This window comes from Stylophora pistillata, chromosome 14, assembly GCF_964205215.1.
Source record: "Stylophora pistillata chromosome 14, jaStyPist1.2, whole genome shotgun sequence".
Lineage (NCBI taxonomy): Eukaryota > Metazoa > Cnidaria > Anthozoa > Scleractinia > Pocilloporidae > Stylophora > Stylophora pistillata.
The window spans coordinates 6,717,914-6,734,347 of NC_142532.1; the positions used below are offsets into that span (position 1 = coordinate 6,717,914).

A 16,434-nucleotide genomic window follows, 5' to 3' on the forward strand; every position below is an offset into this window, starting at 1 on the left:
GCCAGATCCTTGTTCAAATTTTGATACGGCTCGGAGAAGTGAAGAAAGAGATCTTTCGGATTTTAAGATGCAAGTGGCATCGTCAGCGTACTGGGATATTTTATATTGAAGGCCACCTGCTCCGAGGAGAAGGAAACCTTCAATATCTTTACAATTACGGATTTGCGTTGATAATATTTCTGAAACCAGCACATAAAGGAGAGGAGATAATGGGCATCCCTGTCTCACCCCTCTCCGTAAGTGGACGGGGGGGGGGGACAGGGAGCCATTAACAATGATTCTAGAGAAGGCTTTAGAATAAAATAGTTCGACCCACCCACAGAAGGAGGGGCCGACACCGAATTTACGCAATACTCTCATCATGAATTCGTGGTCAACTCGGTCAAAAGCTTTTTCTTGATCTAAGGAAATGAGAATACCTGGTTCATTTGTTTTGTCAATCATGTCAAGGGCATCACGAAGTAAGGCCAAATTTGAGAAGATAGTGCGGCCGACCACACCGCACGTTTGGTCTGAATGCACGATGGAGCTCATGACTTTTTTTAATCGTTCAGTGATGATTTTAGATGCTAACTTGTAGTCAGTGTTTAACAAGGAAATTGGGCGCCAATTTTTTGCGAGACGTCGATCATCTTTTTTGTGGATGAGTCGTAGGAGGCCCTCATACTGGCTATCCGCGAGGGAGCCAGCAAGAAAGGCCTCGTTCAAAATAGAAAGGAGAGATTCGCTCAAATCGTTCCAAAAACACGAATAAAATTCTCTTGGGAGATCATCAGAACCGGGTGACTTGCCGGTCTGAAGGCCTTCCAATGCAGTAAGTAATTCATCATTGGAAAAAGGGCCTTCACATAGATTGCGCTCAAAATCAGTCAGTGAAAATTCGAGGTCGTCAATTATTTCAGTTTGAATTCGCATATCAAGAGGATCTTTGGTGAATAAATTCTTGTAGAAATTGGTTAGAATTTTTTCAAGATCATTTTGTGAGTTTCTGAGAACACCGTTCACGTCAAAGAAAGATTCCAAACTATTCGTGTCAGCTCGTTTTTTCTCCAGACGGAAGAAATAGCGTGTTGGTTTCTCGCCTTCTTCGAACCATTGTGCTCGGGAGCGGACTTTAGCTCCTTCGGCTTCTTTCGAGATTAGAGAGGACAATTGGCTTTCCAAATCGCTAATTACAGCTGGGTTATTTGAGCGATTAGAATGTAATGCATTTTTAGCACTGGTTAATTGCTTAGTAATTAGGATTCTTTTGGCATTTGCTGTTCTCTGTTTACGGATACAGTATGAAATACTTGTTTTGCGGATTTCAATTTTTAGAGCATCCCACCATTCGCGAAGGGAGGCGAATTCGGGGATTTTAAGCTTAAAGTTGTTAATCGATTTTGACATAATGTTTTTAAATTCTACATCTGAGAGTAAAGAGCTGTTGAACTTCCAAATTCCAGGACCGTGATTAGAAGGGTTAGTCGTTAGTTCAATTTTTACAAAGTCGTAATCGGATAGTGCGTATACGCATGGAAGAATATTACATTTCGTTACTAGGGTTAAGCCTTTAGCGACGAGAAAGCGGTCAATTCTAGATGCCTGGGTATGGTCTTTGTTAGACCAGGTGAAAGTTACTTTGCGCGGGTTGTTTTTGCGCCAAATGTCTGTAAGTGAGAAATCAGCACAAAGGGATCGGAGAAGTTTTTGATCAGACAATGGGATGGCGGAACAATTTAATTTATCTAGGACATTGTCTACACAATTAAAGTCTCCCCCGATCACTAGATCCCCTTGGGAGAGAAGGTAATTGTGCAGACAAGAGAAAAAACTTTTACGATCCGAAATAGCATTGGGAGAGTAAATGTTTACTAAATTTAGTTTAGAATTATAGTAGTCAATGAGTAAGCTCAATATTCTTCCTTCGGAATCGGTCAAAAAACGGATAATTTTGCCTGGGAAGTTTAGAGAAAAGAGGATGGCAACACCGGCAGACCTGCCAGTCCCGAAGGACCACAGACATTTGCCACGCCAGAGTATTTCGAATTCCTCCGCTTGTTTTTGCATGAGACATGTGTTTCTTGTAAAAGGATTATGTCACAGTTTGAATAATTTAATTCTTGAATAATTTTTCGACTTTTACTGGAGGACCCGAGTCCTCGCACATTTAGAGAAATTATTTTAAGCTTACTCATTGACTATAAATAAAAAATTAATATCTGTACCGCCTTCTCCTAGGTTTAGCTCTCTGCAATCCATCATCATCAGTTTCGGAGCCAGAGTAGTCACGGCGGGAAGATCTATCGCGGTCATCGCGGCCGCGATAATAATCAAGATCGTCTCTATCTCTCTCTCTTCTGTCGTCTCTCCGGTCATCTCTTCGTTCTTCTCGATCGTCCCTCCCTCGCTCGTCTGTTCGTTCTCTTGGTCGTTCTCTTCTACCTTCGTCGCGCTGTTGTTCTTGTTGTTTCTGTTGATCTTGTTGTTTCTGTTGTTCTTGTTGTTTCTGCTTTTCTAGTAATTTCTGTTGTTCTTCTTGTTGTCGCTGTTGTTCTCTCTGTTGTTGTAGTTTTTTCTGTCTTTCTTCTCTTTCCTTGGCGCGCTGGGCTCGCTCTTGTTTCTTTTCCTCTTCAGTTTTAGTTGGCGTTGGCTCACTATCGACGTTCGCGCTGAAGAGCAGGAAGGGGCATTGAGGCATGGAATGGTTGTCCGCTAAACAAACGGAACATCTTGGCGAGTCTTTACATTCTTGAGCTCGATGCCCAGGGCATTCACAATTAAAACAACGGACTGCAGAGCAGTCTTTGGCCATGTGGTCAGTAGCTCCACAATTCCGGCAAGCTTTTGGCTGATTTGGGTACCATATTTTAATAGGTTCACCAGCTATGTTGATGTTGGCAGGGATAGTTCGATGTAGCGCCATTCGAGCCGTTCTTACTCCATTCTCGACATGTTGTGCAATTTTATTGCGCCGAAAGGAAAGGACACGACCGTAGTGGCTGAGTCGGCCAATCACGGCAGTGTCGGGTAGTTCAGCGGGGGCTTCATGGATCTTGACGAGGACCAAACGATTTTCGCAGTCGCCCAAGAACACTTTGAGACCGGCAATCACGACAAAAGGTGTTTCAAGAGCGGCTTCTTTAGCTGCACGGCTCTTGAAAGTCACGATCCAAGATCTATTGGACGCCTTTCTCTGGATTCCGGTGATAGCGTCAATATCGATTTCTGCCGCGTCAAAAGCCTCGAGAATTATTTGCGATGTGACGATTGTATCAACGCTAAAATAAATGGAGCGATCCTTCGTGATTTTACTTTGACTAGGAGCATTCAAAAAAGGCACGGCCTTAAATTTCACACCCTTATTTTCCAGATTTTTCAGTACCTCAGGGATTTCGATTTCCACGTCTGCGTCCCAGGAATGTGAACCTTCTACCGCGCTTGCGTCTACGATGTCTCCTGGATTCGCTGTCGAGTTATCGGTACTAAACTGGCTGATATTTTCACTTTCCTGGCTGTCCATGTTGACCAATTGCTACAAAAGCAAGAAAAATAAACTTTTCATAAGCCTTTTAACCTTACCCGAGGCCGAGAAGCTTTTACTGTTTCGGCCTTCTGGGCCTCATCAGTGCAGTTTTTTTTTTATGTTTAAGGTGGACGGCCGGGCCCCGATGAAGGGAGGTGCAATCCCGCCGACCTACATGTCTAATCCCAACCCATTGGCTTACGTGCAATGCCTTAGGGAAGGGGACCACCAAAAACGAGGGTCACCAGACGCCAAACTCGCTGGGGAATCGAACCCCACCTCACTTAAAAATTAACACACACACACCCAGAAATTAAACACACCCACTCAAAACTTAACTAATTTTCCTTTTAGTTTTTCTTATTAAGCCTAAGTTAATTTTATATTTTATTTTGGTTCTTTAGATTTTTTAAGTGACCGGTAAAGCCTAAAGGCAGTAGAAACTTCACGCTGTTCAAAAACATATCTCGGATCAGAGTACCAAACGGAAATATCTTTACCAGCAGGAGCAGGCAGGTGATGTAACACCGCAATCTCGGCCAAAAAAACGCGCTCCTCAGATGGAGAAGAGCGAAGCAACGGGTCCTTTAAGAAAGCAGCGGAAAGTTCTGAAGGAGTAACAGCAATAGGCTTGGCTGCAGCAGCAGAAACAGTAGGTGGGGCCTGTTGGGTCCTCTTGACAGTGTTATTAGCAGAAGTGGGAGCTGGGGAGGCTGAACGCTTCCGAGAAGCAGAGCTCGTCTCTCCGACATCCATATCGGAAACAGGGTTAGCAAAACCCTGTGTTGCCGGAACACAATCATTTAGTGGTTCTTCACCCTCGTTTAAAGAGGTGAAGCGATCTTCCCTCGCCTCAGTTGAGAGCGAGCAGGCTTCATCAGCACTGTCAGCAGGCGGCTCTTCAGGCATAGAGGATGGCTCGACATCGTCTGTGACGGTGGCCTTACAATCTCTAGCAAAATGACCTTGCTGTGAACACCTAAAACACTTGCCCTTGGAAGGGCAACTCGCAGCCTTATGGCCTATTTTACGGCACACAGTGCACTGCAGGGGTTGCCCCCTGTACCAAACCCTACAACGTATACCTCTAATACCAATGAAGGGTGGAATAACTTTCTGAACCACCATCTGAATAATTCTAGACCCAGTAAAGACCGAGGGTCTACCCGACCAAGACTGATGACGGACAGACTTGACGATGCCAAAAGCAGACAACGCAGTACGTATCGCTTCATTGGAGCCCTCAAAAGGGAACCAAGACAGAACCACAGTGGTAAGTTGAGGCGGGGGAGGAGGAGGTGTAACCACCCTACACTCCACCTCGCCTAACTTAACCACGCCCAACTCTTCAAAAAAAAGCTTGGCCACATCAGCTGCAAAAGTAACCCTGGCAACGCGACCAGGGCACGCCTGCATTGCCTCCACAACATGATCAGACTCACGATCAAAATACTCGAGGAGTAACTTTACTGCCTCAGGAAAAAGCATCCCCTCGGGGAGCCCCTTGCAGTCCACATCGATTGTCCTACTAAAGGAAACAATCATCCTGAAGTTCGGCCCCAACCCAATGAACAAGCAAAGGGATGGGTGACCAAACACCAAAAGCGAAAAAGGAAAAAACCTGACCGAGAGGAAAAGATCACAATTTTTCCCTCCCGGCAGGTACTCACTTAACTGATACTAGACCTCACCAAAACCAAGCACACCACAAACCAAACTCCCAACCACTAGGGAAAGGAGCGAACACTTACCAACAAGCAAAAGTCGAGTCAGTGCAGTGCTGATGCTAGGATGGGGGAGAACCGATATGATTACCCCGAACGATCCCACATTTGTGGTATCGTCTAAACCATGCCAGAGCGCTCAAACTAGGAAAGCCTAGTGTAATAATAATAATAATAATAAAGGTCTTTATTAAGAATTATTGTGCAAACAGACGTGCTACAATTAACATGAATAACATGAATAAGGAAAAAGAAAAGGTATTAATTACTATTGAAAAGACATCTATTAATAAAAACTGATTTAAAACGGCTTGTCTGGACCTTAGGCAAAATATAATTATGCGACCTAGTTGAAAAGACATCTATTAATAAAAACTGATTTAAAACGGCTTGTCTGGACCTTAGGCAAAATATAATTATGCGACCTAGTTCTCAACTGCCGTGTTCTCTGGGGAGGTAAGAGATCGCTCAACGCAGTGTTGGTGGAAGAGATCCTTTGCCATAATTTCTTATCTCTATTACAACGGATATCCAAGATACTGTGTTGCTTTAAGCAGTAACCCAGTTTATAACACCTGGCAAAAAGCTTATCAATTCTACTTAAATATTTACTATAAAAAGCACACCCCCAGACCTCAATAGCATATGTAAAAACTGAAAGAATCAAACTTTGAAAAAGTAAGTCCAAATTCTCAATAGCATAGCCATAATATTTACATATTCTCAAAATATACAACCTACTGCTAGCCTTACTAAGTAGGTAATCAATATGAGTGTCCCAATTAACTGGCACTTGCTCAAAGGTAATACCCAATAGTTTCAGTTTTTCTTTCCTCTCTATGATCTCGAGTGGTTCAGGAGGCGTCTTGGAAGTCTTTCCTCGTAAAAGAAGTTCCCATGTTTTCGTTTTTTTTATATATATATAAAAAAATATATGTATATGTGTATATATATATGTGATAATTTTTCGCGTAGTAATTACTGTTTTTGCTAATAAGTATCACCACGCCCTCTTTGTACACCCATTTAAGGAGTTTTGCAAGTTATTGTATTACAACTGATGAAGGTCTCGGACCGAAACGTTTTTTATTAAACTTTTTAGATTTTTTATTGAGTATATGTCTTCCTTCGCTCGAAGTTGTCCGTCCTCATGTGCCGCATTACTTCTATATATATATATATATATATATATCTTCAGTCGTTAATGGAACTCTCAGGCCAACAAAGGTGCACCGTGCCAGGAGGATCAATAAAGATTCGCAGTCCAAACCTCACAGCCAACACTAACGTAGAAAGTTTAAAAAATTGCGAGGATCGACAACTTCTGAAGTAAAAAAAAATGTTACAATCCTGTTCGTGCACTACCTCTTTAGGAAGAGCATTCCACTGTTTTATAATTCTAACAAAGAAGGAGTGCAAGAAACAATTTACTCTAGCTAATGGCTGTCTTAATTTAAATGAATGGTTTGATCTTGTTTTACCATAACTATTAAATTCAAAATAATCATTACAGTTGAGGCCATTAAGACCATGAATAGTCTTGTAACACTCTAGCAAGGATAGATAAGATCTCCTTGACTGAAGACTGGACCACCTGTAGTGTCTAAAAATGAAGAAGTATGCCACAAAAGGCAGCCACGAAGGCGAACAACAACAGCACACACAGTACACGTTTCTTTAATAATCTTCCCGCGCTCACACTTTCCCGGATGTATACTTTTACATAAACAACCGCTGTCCTAGTATACTACATTCCCTCTCTTTCTTCGCTTAGATGGTTGACCTCGAAAGACAGAAACATTACAAACTTCCACTTTGTTTAGACACCGTAAAAGTTCAATTCGATTCCGAATGTTCAAGACAAAAATCACGCTAAACATAAACATAGCCTTGGCCGTTCAGCTTATAAAACAACGTTTCAATGTCACTCATGTAATAACAACGAACAGTAATATGAAAATGCCAATGTCACTAGTTTTAGTACAGAACGTAGTCACTCAGAGCCTTTGGACGGCTCGTAATTCTGCCGGATCTTCTCACATGCTGCTCAGCTGTAGGTACAGTAGAAGGTACATCTTCTGGTGGTGATTCAGCCATTGGTACTTGATCCTCTGCCACAGGTGGCGTCTCAAATGACTTAGGTTCAGTCCGTGGTTTAGCGTCCTGTTGTGGCGTTTCCTGTTCTTCTAGATCTGGCATATTAAAGGACTTAATATGCTGAAGGCTGCGTTTGTACTGGACTCAAGCAGAACACTGTCTCCTTCTTTCACATTTCCATCTCTGGCATGGAACTTCTTGTCCACATAGTCCTTGTTAAACTGCTTTCTCTGATTGTCCCGATCACGAACGGCTTGGTCGCTCACTTCTACCTCCTCCTCTTCAACATTGACTAGCTCAGGCATTTTAGTTGTCAGCTTTCTCCTAAACAATAACTCGGCGGGACTCTTTCCTGTGGTTGAATGTGGCGTGGACCTGTATGCCAAAAGGAACCTGTTTAGCTCCTCTCTCCAGTTCTTTCCTTCTGCATGGGCTGCTCTCATGGACTTCAGAAGCGACCTGTTTTGCCTCTCTACCTCACCGTTAGCTCTTGGCCATAGAGGTGTTGTGTAATGGTGATCAATCCCCATTTCATTCAGGTAATCTTCTACTTCTTTAGATACAAGATTTGAGCCATTGTCGGTACGCAGACCTTTAGGCAACCCATGTCTTGCAAATTGGGCATTCAAGCAATGAATGATGGTTTTGCTGGAAGTTGTTCGGATAACATCAACCTCTATCCACCGGCTGTAATAATCAACGAGAACTAACAAATGTTCCCCTGAAGGTAACGGACCCATTAGATCCACAGCTACTTCTTCCCATGGTTGGTTGGGTAACGGTGTTGACTTCAATGGTGGGGGTGGAACGTTCTTTGTAACCATCTGGCACCCGTAACACTCTGCACATCTTTTCTCGGCATCACGATCCATAGCAGGCCACCAGACTTTTGTTCTAAGTCTCTCCTTTGTCTTTGTGACTCCTTGGTGCCCCTCGTGTGCCAAACTAACGACTCTCTTGCGAAGTGCTTGGGGTATAACAATTCTTGTCCCCCGGAGAATTACATGGCCAATAAAAGTCAACTCATTGCGCACTGGCAAATACTGCTTTGGGGCATTGTCCCATTTCCCTTCGATGAGACAATTCCTGAGTGCTTACAACTCAGAGTCTTGTGCTGAGACTTGTTCAATCTCTTTGATTCTCAATGCAGCAGGGACAGCATGTAGAGCTATCGCGCGTACATATCCATCATATTCCGCGGAATTGTCTGAAGCAGGTATCTTCGTCAGTCGGGAAAGGGCATCTGCGATGTTTTTTCTTGAAGGCACATAGCAAACTTGATAGTTGTACGGTTGTAAACGCAGAACCCAGCGCTCTATTCTGGCTGAAGGTTTAGACTTCCTTGAATAGATGACTTTAAGTGCTTCATGGTCTGTCACCAGATCAAACTGTGGAAGCCCGTACAAGTAGAGGTGGAAGCGTTCACAAGCCCAGACTAAGGCTAGTGCTTCCTTTTCTGTCTGACTATAACGACGCTCCACTTGACTCAAACTACGACTAGCATAACAGATGGCACGGCTTTCCCCATTCTTTTCTTGCACCAGCACGGCGCCAAGTCCAACAGGACTTGCATCAGCAATAACACGGGTGGGTGTGTCCTTATCGAAGTAAGCTAGGACTGGTGCACTTGCAACTTGACTCTTCAATCTCTGAAACGATTGCTCCTGCTCCTTACCCCAAACGAACGGTTCCCCTTTTCTTGCAAGTTTTCTGAGGGGATCAGCAGTGGTAGCAAAATCGGGTATAAACCTGGCACTGAATCCAACGAGCCCCAAGAAGCTACGGACTTCTGAGGGTGTCGGAGGCTGACTTGCCTCTGCAACTGCTCTGACTTTTTCCTCCGTTGGGCCGATGCCATGCTTACTCAGCAAAAGACCCATGAATACCACTTTAGTCATTCGGAAAGTGCATTTTTCAGCATTCAAAGTCAGCTGCTTCTCACTAAGACGTTGCAACACACTGTGTAAGTTCTTATCATGTTCTTCAGTGTCTCGACCATGAACGATAAGATCATCTGCTATGTTTGACACCCCTTGTAGACCTGCCATTGACTGGGTGATGATATGCTGGTACTTCTCTGGTGCGGCATTTACACCGAAACTCAAACGTTTGTAGCGGAATATACCATCATGGGTGGTAAAAGCAGTGATATCCCTTGAATCAGGATCCAGCTCAATTTGGTGAAAACCCCACCTTAAATCTAACTTCGAGAAAACACCACTCCCATTAAGACTTTCAAGGACTTCATCTATGGTTGGTATGGGCAATCTTTCCCGAATAATGGCCTCGTTGGCTCTCCGCATGTCGACACACAACCTTATGTCTCCGGACGGTTTAGGAGCAACAACGACTGGGCTTACCCACACCGTCGGCCCCTCGACTTTCTCAATTATGTCCTTTTCAAGGAGTTCGTTAACCTTGGCAGTTACTTTGTCCTTTACAGAAAAAGGTACTCGTCGCATTTTTTGAACGACTGGAGTTACACTGGGGTCAATGTGTAGCTTCAACTGATAATCTTTAAGCTTTCCAATTCCCTGGAATACACTGGGGTATTTTGCTTTGAGTCCTCCCACGAAGGTACCATCAACAGTGTTACAGTCTCCTGTCCCAAGAGTTCCCGAGAGATCCACATGAAGGATTCCAAGATCTGTGGCGGACGAATATCCCAGCAAACAACGCCCGGATTCAACAACAATGAAATCTGCCACAACCTTTGCTTTGGGTACGGAAACTTCTGTCTGAAACTGGCCCTCAATTTTAAGTTCTCGACCCCCATAAGCATACAATCTCTTCAGACAAGGTTTTAATTCAATCTTGAGCCCCTGATACTTAAGTTCCTGCAGTGTATCTTTACTAATGAGGTTACTTGCAGAACCTGAATCAATCAACACATCTCTGCTGATTCCACCAATCTTCACTGAGATAACGGGTTCAGAGGAATTTGACATAGCACATGTCTGTTCTTCTATAGTAAAAGCAAAACTGTCATCCTCACCTGACTCGTTACAATGACCCTCAACATGATTTGCCTGTCTCCCCTTACCATGACGCTGCTGTCTGCCTCCCCGTTGTTGGGTGTTACCTTGTTTTCCAGGCTTCGAGTTCCTTCCCCCTTTGCAACAGCTTGCATAATGACCATATTTACCACACTTGCTGCACTTGCGACCTCGGGCTGGACAATTTGTACTTTGAGCAAAATGACCTTCTTTACCACAGTTGAAACAAACGCTTTTCCCTTTGTCTCCACGCCCAGGACGTTCTTCAACTGCATGAGTACCTGCTCCAGGTTCTTGGCTTGGCATGACCATTTGACTTGCCTGCTCGTGTGAGGCTTCCCACTTTCGAACTTTATCCATTGCTGCTTGCAGAGTAATATTAACGACTTCCAATAGCTTCTTCTTTAGCTCAACATTAGGCAACTTTTCAATCAATTGATCCCGTAAATTTTCTTCCAAAGTTGGACCAAAATTACAATGACGAGCTTGTTTACGTAAACGAACCATGAACTTATCGGCGGTCTCTCCCTTTGTCGGCGTAAGTTGACGAAAGACATGACGCTCGTACGGTACATTGTCCTCGGCTCGAAAATGAGCATCCAACTTTCGCAGACACACCACATACTCATTATCCTCGTTAGCATTCAGTGGTCCAGGATCTGGAATATCTTCGTAAATATCTTGTACTTCCATACCTGCTAAATGAAGTAACTGAGCTGTTTTCTGAGAAGGATTCGTAATTCCCTTGCCATCGATGTAATACTGATACGATCGTTTCCACTGTCGCCATCGTTCCGCGACCTGAGAGGAAGACCCTGTTAAATCTAGAGGCGGAAGCGCCCTTTCTACTGAATTCGACATCCTCGTCGCCAATTTGTAGTGTCTAAAAATGAAGAAGTATGCCACAAAAGGCAGCCACGAAGGCGAACAACAACAGCACACACAGTACACGTTTCTTTAATAATCTTCCCGCGCTCACACTTTCCCGGATGTATACTTTTACATAAACAACCGCTGTCCTAGTATACTACACCACCCAAGCATTGCCAGTCTTTCTTCGTACAGCGAGTCCCTAGATGACAGCGCGAGAGTGTATTTCAAGGCCCTGCGTTGTACTCGTTCAAGAGCATCAGTGTTTTTTTGTAAATATGGTGACCAGAGAGGGACAGCATATTCCAGAATGGGTATAACCAAGGCCTTGTACAGACGAAAAAAGACTTCCTTGTTCCCTGCAACAACATTCCTCTTAAGGAAACCCACAATCTTATTGGCTTTATTTACAACTTTCTGCGTATGGGTGTTCCCGGATAGATTTGAAGACAATGAGACCCCCAAATCGACCGTTTCGGTGACACACTGAAGCCTACAACCAGATAGCTCGTAAGGATAGCTGGTGTCATCTCTCGCAGGGGTAGCACGTAGGACCTCACATTTGTCAGGGTGAAAACTAAGTTGTCAATTTTCGCTCCATTTTTGTCGCGTGTTGAGGTCACATTGGAGTTGTTTCTCATCGTTTTCATCGTAAATGATCCTGTAGACCTTGCTGTCATCTGCAAACAGGCGCATGCTTGACTTTACACCGGTTGTAACGTCGTTGATATAAGCAAGGAAAAGGACTGGCCCAAGTACACTACCTTGGGGAACACCAGAGGAGACTATCGTCCAAGGAGAAAGGTGCCCACTGAATGAGACTCTTTGTTTCCTACCAACGATAAAGTGGGATAGCCAGTTAAGGAGGTTTCCACCAATTCCATATCTCTTCATCTTCGCCAGGAGACGCTGATGAGGAACAGAGTCGAATGCCTTTGTAAAATCTAGTAGAATTACATCTACTTTGTGAGTCATTTCTTGCTTTGGCCCATGAATGGAAAGTATCGAGCAATTACGATAGACAAGAATGCTTTTTCATGAAACCAAATTGCTCGCCTATTAAGACTCGATGATCTGTCGAGAAGTTTACAATCGACTTTCTGACAATTTTCTCGCGGATTTTACTTGCACTTGTGATGAAATTTTGTGGGCCGAGGCCAGGAACGTGTTCGATAATTGAGTCAGTTTGCTAGACATAACGTCTCGTAGTCACGTTCGACGCACTAAAAACTACTATAAAACGAATACAAGAATTGTAAAAACGTGTAAAATGGTATATAAAAAGTCACTTGTAACAATGTAGCGGAATTCCAAATCGATTTCGATCAATTACGATCCTCATCAGTAGTACTCCGCCATGTTTAAAATACTCATAAATAATTGTTCATATAAGTGACTCTGAAATGTCCACACTTCTTCCAGGCTTCATGTAAGCGGTCATGATGTATCAATCACAGCTCGTGGGATTTGAAAAAAGTTCCATTCGTTCTTGGAGTTCATAAGCGAGTCTTCGTTCACATTATTTATCCTCACTCCTTCAGTTATTTGTCTCAGCATCGCGTCATTGTGATAAACCCCCGTCACATCCATTCGGAACTGCTTTACCTCTCTATTGTGTTTCTCTTTACAGTGTTTCCACAATGCAGATCGTTCTTCCTTATTGTTAAGTGATTTTGTATGCTCTTTCCCTCTGGTATACGCGCTCCTGGCTGTTTCCCCTACGTATACGCTGTTACACTGGATACACTTAATCTCATACGTCACACTTTCTCTATCACATGGTCCTTTTCCACCTGTGCTACACACTGGGCAGTCTTCTCGTCCACACTGTCGCGGTTTAAATGGGTCGGACTTTTGGAGTAGTCGTTTAATGGCGATTCCGGCTTTCTCCACCACTTTAATATTGAAACCTTGCTGCTTTATTTCTGTCTGGTATTCCTTCCGTAACCGTGAGTTGGGCGTAGCTGGTACAAAAATTACTGATTCATTCCCGCCGCGTTTGTACCAGTTGGATTTCCTTTCGCTCTTTTCCTTTTCTCGTTCCACCTTCCTCCACTCCTTGGGTCGATGTAACGGTCTTTCTCCTTTTCGCTCAGCTCTTTGTCTCGCTCTAAAAGCTTTGAGGGCCGAATCTACAACCTCATATCTGAATTTCTTGCTGTACCCCGAGTATTGCATTCTCAGGACCATCTCGTTAACATTCTCTACTACTCGTTCCCATGGTAACAATCTGCTACAGTTAAGTAAGACCCGAAGGACTTCTTGGGTCAGGACTGTTCTCTTTGTACTCCAGCTTACGGCAGACCTAGCATGTATGACTGTCTTAGAAGAATCTCACGGTTACGGACTTCTTGGGTCAGGACTGTTCTCTTTGTACTCCAGCTTACGGCAGACCTAGCATGTATGACTGTCTTAGAAGAACTCACGGTTACGGAAGGAATACCAGACAGAAATAAAGCAGCAAGGTTTCAATATTAAAGTGGTGGAGAAAGCCGGAATCGCCATTAAACGACTACTCCAAAAGTCCGACCCATTTAAACCGCGACAGTGTGGACGAGAAGACTGCCCAGTGTGTAGCACAGGTGGAAAAGGACCATGTGATAGAGAAAGTGTGACGTATGAGATTAAGTGTATCCAGTGTAACAGCGTATACGTAGGGGAAACAGCCAGGAGCGCGTATACCAGAGGGAAAGAGCATACAAAATCACTTAACAATAAGGAAGAACGATCTGCATTGTGGAAACACTGTAAAGAGAAACACAATAGAGAGGTAAAGCAGTTCCGAATGGATGTGACGGGGGTTTATCACAATGACGCGATGCTGAGACAAATAACTGAAGGAGTGAGGATAAATAATGTGAACGAAGACTCGCTTATGAACTCCAAGAACGAATGGAACTTTTTTCAAATCCCACGAGCTGTGATTGATACATCATGACCGCTTACATGAAGCCTGGAAGAAGTGTGGACATTTCAGAGTCACTTATATGAACAATTATTTATGAGTATTTTAAACATGGCGGAGTACTACTGATGAGGATCGTAATTGATCGAAATCGATTTGGAATTCCGCTACATTGTTACAAGTGACTTTTTATATACCATTTTACACGTTTTTACAATTCTTGTATTCGTTTTATAGTAGTTTTTAGTGCGTCGAACGTGACTACGAGACGTTATGTCTAGCAAACTGACTCAAATACTTGCACTTGAGGTTAGGGAAACAGGTCTGTAGTTTTCTACTTTGTCTTCGGCTCCTTTCTTGTAAAGCGGAATAACATTTGCTGTTTTCCAGTCATCGGGAATTACATCACTATTAAATGAAGTATTAAACAGAGCATACAAGGGCGAGGCTCGTGAGTTACTACAATGATTCAAAATCCTTGGATGAATGTCATCGGGGCCGCAACTTTTATTGACATTGAATGGCTATCTTTAAAATAGGGAATGGGGAATGGGGAATGCGAAATCTTTAAAATGGGGAATCTTTAAAAGCGGGAATCTTTAAAAGCGGGAATCTTTAAAAGCGGGAATCTTTAAAAGCGGGAATCTCTAAAAGCGGGAATCTTTAAAATGGGGAATCTTTAAAAGCGGGAATCTTTAAAATCGTTAATCTTTAAAGCGGGAATCTTTAAAACGTGGAATCTTTAAAAGTGGGAATCTTTGAATCGTGGAATCTTTAAAAGCGGAATCTTTAAAACAATGAATCTTTAAAATGAGGAATCTTTAGAAGCGTGAAATGAAATGGACCAAATGAAGGAGTGGTGTGTAGAAAAGTTGATCGTTTTTTTCAATTTTAAGCCAGTGAATCCATCAAAATTCACGACTGCTGACACAAGTAAAACTAAGCAGTAATGGAAGGGCACTCAGCACATGTTTTTAACACTCAGCATGATTAAAATAGTAAAATAATTCTAGCATCATTTAGATTAACAAGTTTCGTTGAGGCAATTCCCTATCTAATAACAAGGCGTAGTGAAAGGCTCAATTTTTCGGTGTTTGTTCAAGCGTGGAATATTCGACTTTGTCTAGACAAACTGTCGTGCTTCTTCATTTACAGTCATGGGAAATCCGTAGCGTGAGAAGGCTATACAAACGAAATTGAACAGGATTTGGCGGAGAATAAATCTCAATTTATGTATGTACCTGCAGAAACTTGAACACGGTAATGTGATGGTGTGTACACAAACTTGCATGTTTCACGCTTGAACAAATACGTAAAAAGCTGATTATCAAATTTCGAAACTTTAACTTGTTTAATAACAGGACAGCGACTTTTACTTCAGTTGGACAATCAATAAGCAAAATATTTTCCATAAAAATTTTAGTTTTTCGGTGAAAAATTGCCAGCAAGTGTGTTAAAAGTTCCGGCTGCCGCCCGCAGTTGGCTGTTATTTGAACCCTGAGGATAAGACCGAAAAACGATGTAGATCGGAGTATTCAGTCAAAATTGTTTATAGGGCTGATGGCTGACTTCTCATTCAGGCTAATAAAAATATAATAATAATCGACTGCCACTGCCATCCACCGAAAAAAAAAATGTTCGTTTTTAAAGACTTCCGCTTTTAGAGATTCCTCGTATTAAAGATTCCCGCTTTTAAAGATTCCCTGTTTTAAAGATTCCCGCTTTTAAAGATTCCGCTTTTAAAGATTCCCGCTTTTAGAGATTCCCGCTTTTAAAGATTCCCCGTTTTTAAGATTCCCGCTTTTAGAGATTCCCACTTTTAAAGATTCCCCTTTTTAAAGATTCCCGCTTTAAAAGATTCCCGTTCTAGAGATTCCAGCTTTTAAAGATTCTCCGTTTTAAAGATTCTCCGTTTTAAAGATTCCCGCTTTTAAAGATTCCCGCTTTTAAAGATTCCCCGTTTAAAAGATTCCCGCTTTTAAAGATTCCCCGTTTTAAAGATTCCCGCTTTTAAAGATTCCCGCTTTTGAAGATTCCTCTTTTAAAGATTCCTCTTTTTAAAGATTCCCGCTTTTAAAGATTCCCTGTTTTAACGATTCCCGCTTTTTGAGATTACCGCTTTTAGAGATTCCCGCTTTTAAAGATTCCCGCTTTTAGAGATTCCCGCTTTTAAAGATTCCCCGTTTTTAAGATTCCCGCTTTTAGAGATTCCCACTTTTAAAGATTCCCCTTTTTAAAGATTCCCGCTTTAAAAGATTCCCGTTCTAGAGATTCCAGCTTTTAAAGATTCTCCGTTTTAAAGATTCCCGCTTTTAAAGATTCCCGTTTTTAAAGATT

The 16,434-nt window shown here is 42.7% G+C and overlaps 2 protein-coding genes and 1 long non-coding RNA gene across 3 annotated transcripts; all 3 read right to left on the reverse strand.

The window, feature by feature from the left end:
• Window positions 1–1,693: 1,693 nt before the first annotated feature.
• Window positions 1,694–3,517, reverse strand: LOC148716311 (uncharacterized). The gene has a single exon (XM_088744272.1). It carries the CDS (start codon window positions 3,500–3,502, stop codon window positions 2,195–2,197), a length of 1,308 nt encoding a protein of 435 aa, XP_088600398.1. The 5' UTR covers window positions 3,503–3,517; the 3' UTR covers window positions 1,694–2,194.
• Window positions 3,518–5,395: 1,878 nt separating this feature from the next.
• On the reverse strand, window positions 5,396–6,130 carry LOC148716312 (uncharacterized). The gene is made up of 2 exons (XR_015995076.1): window positions 5,630–6,130; window positions 5,396–5,550 (listed from the first exon to the last, which is right to left on the reverse strand). It is a non-coding gene; the product is annotated as an uncharacterized LOC148716312 (long non-coding RNA).
• A 5,647-nt stretch (window positions 6,131–11,777) lies between these two features.
• Window positions 11,778–12,167, reverse strand: LOC148716313 (uncharacterized). Its single transcript, XM_088745715.1, has one exon. It carries the CDS (start codon window positions 12,165–12,167, stop codon window positions 11,778–11,780), a length of 390 nt encoding a protein of 129 aa, XP_088601841.1.
• Between the last annotated feature and the right edge of the window lie 4,267 nt (window positions 12,168–16,434).

Excerpts from the sequence above, each read along its gene's own strand:
- LOC148716311 (XM_088744272.1), bottom strand. The coding sequence starts at position 3,502 with ATGGACAGCCAGGAAAGTGAAAATATCAGCCAGTTTAGTACCGATAAC.
- LOC148716313 (XM_088745715.1), bottom strand. The coding sequence starts at position 12,167 with ATGACTCACAAAGTAGATGTAATTCTACTAGATTTTACAAAGGCATTC.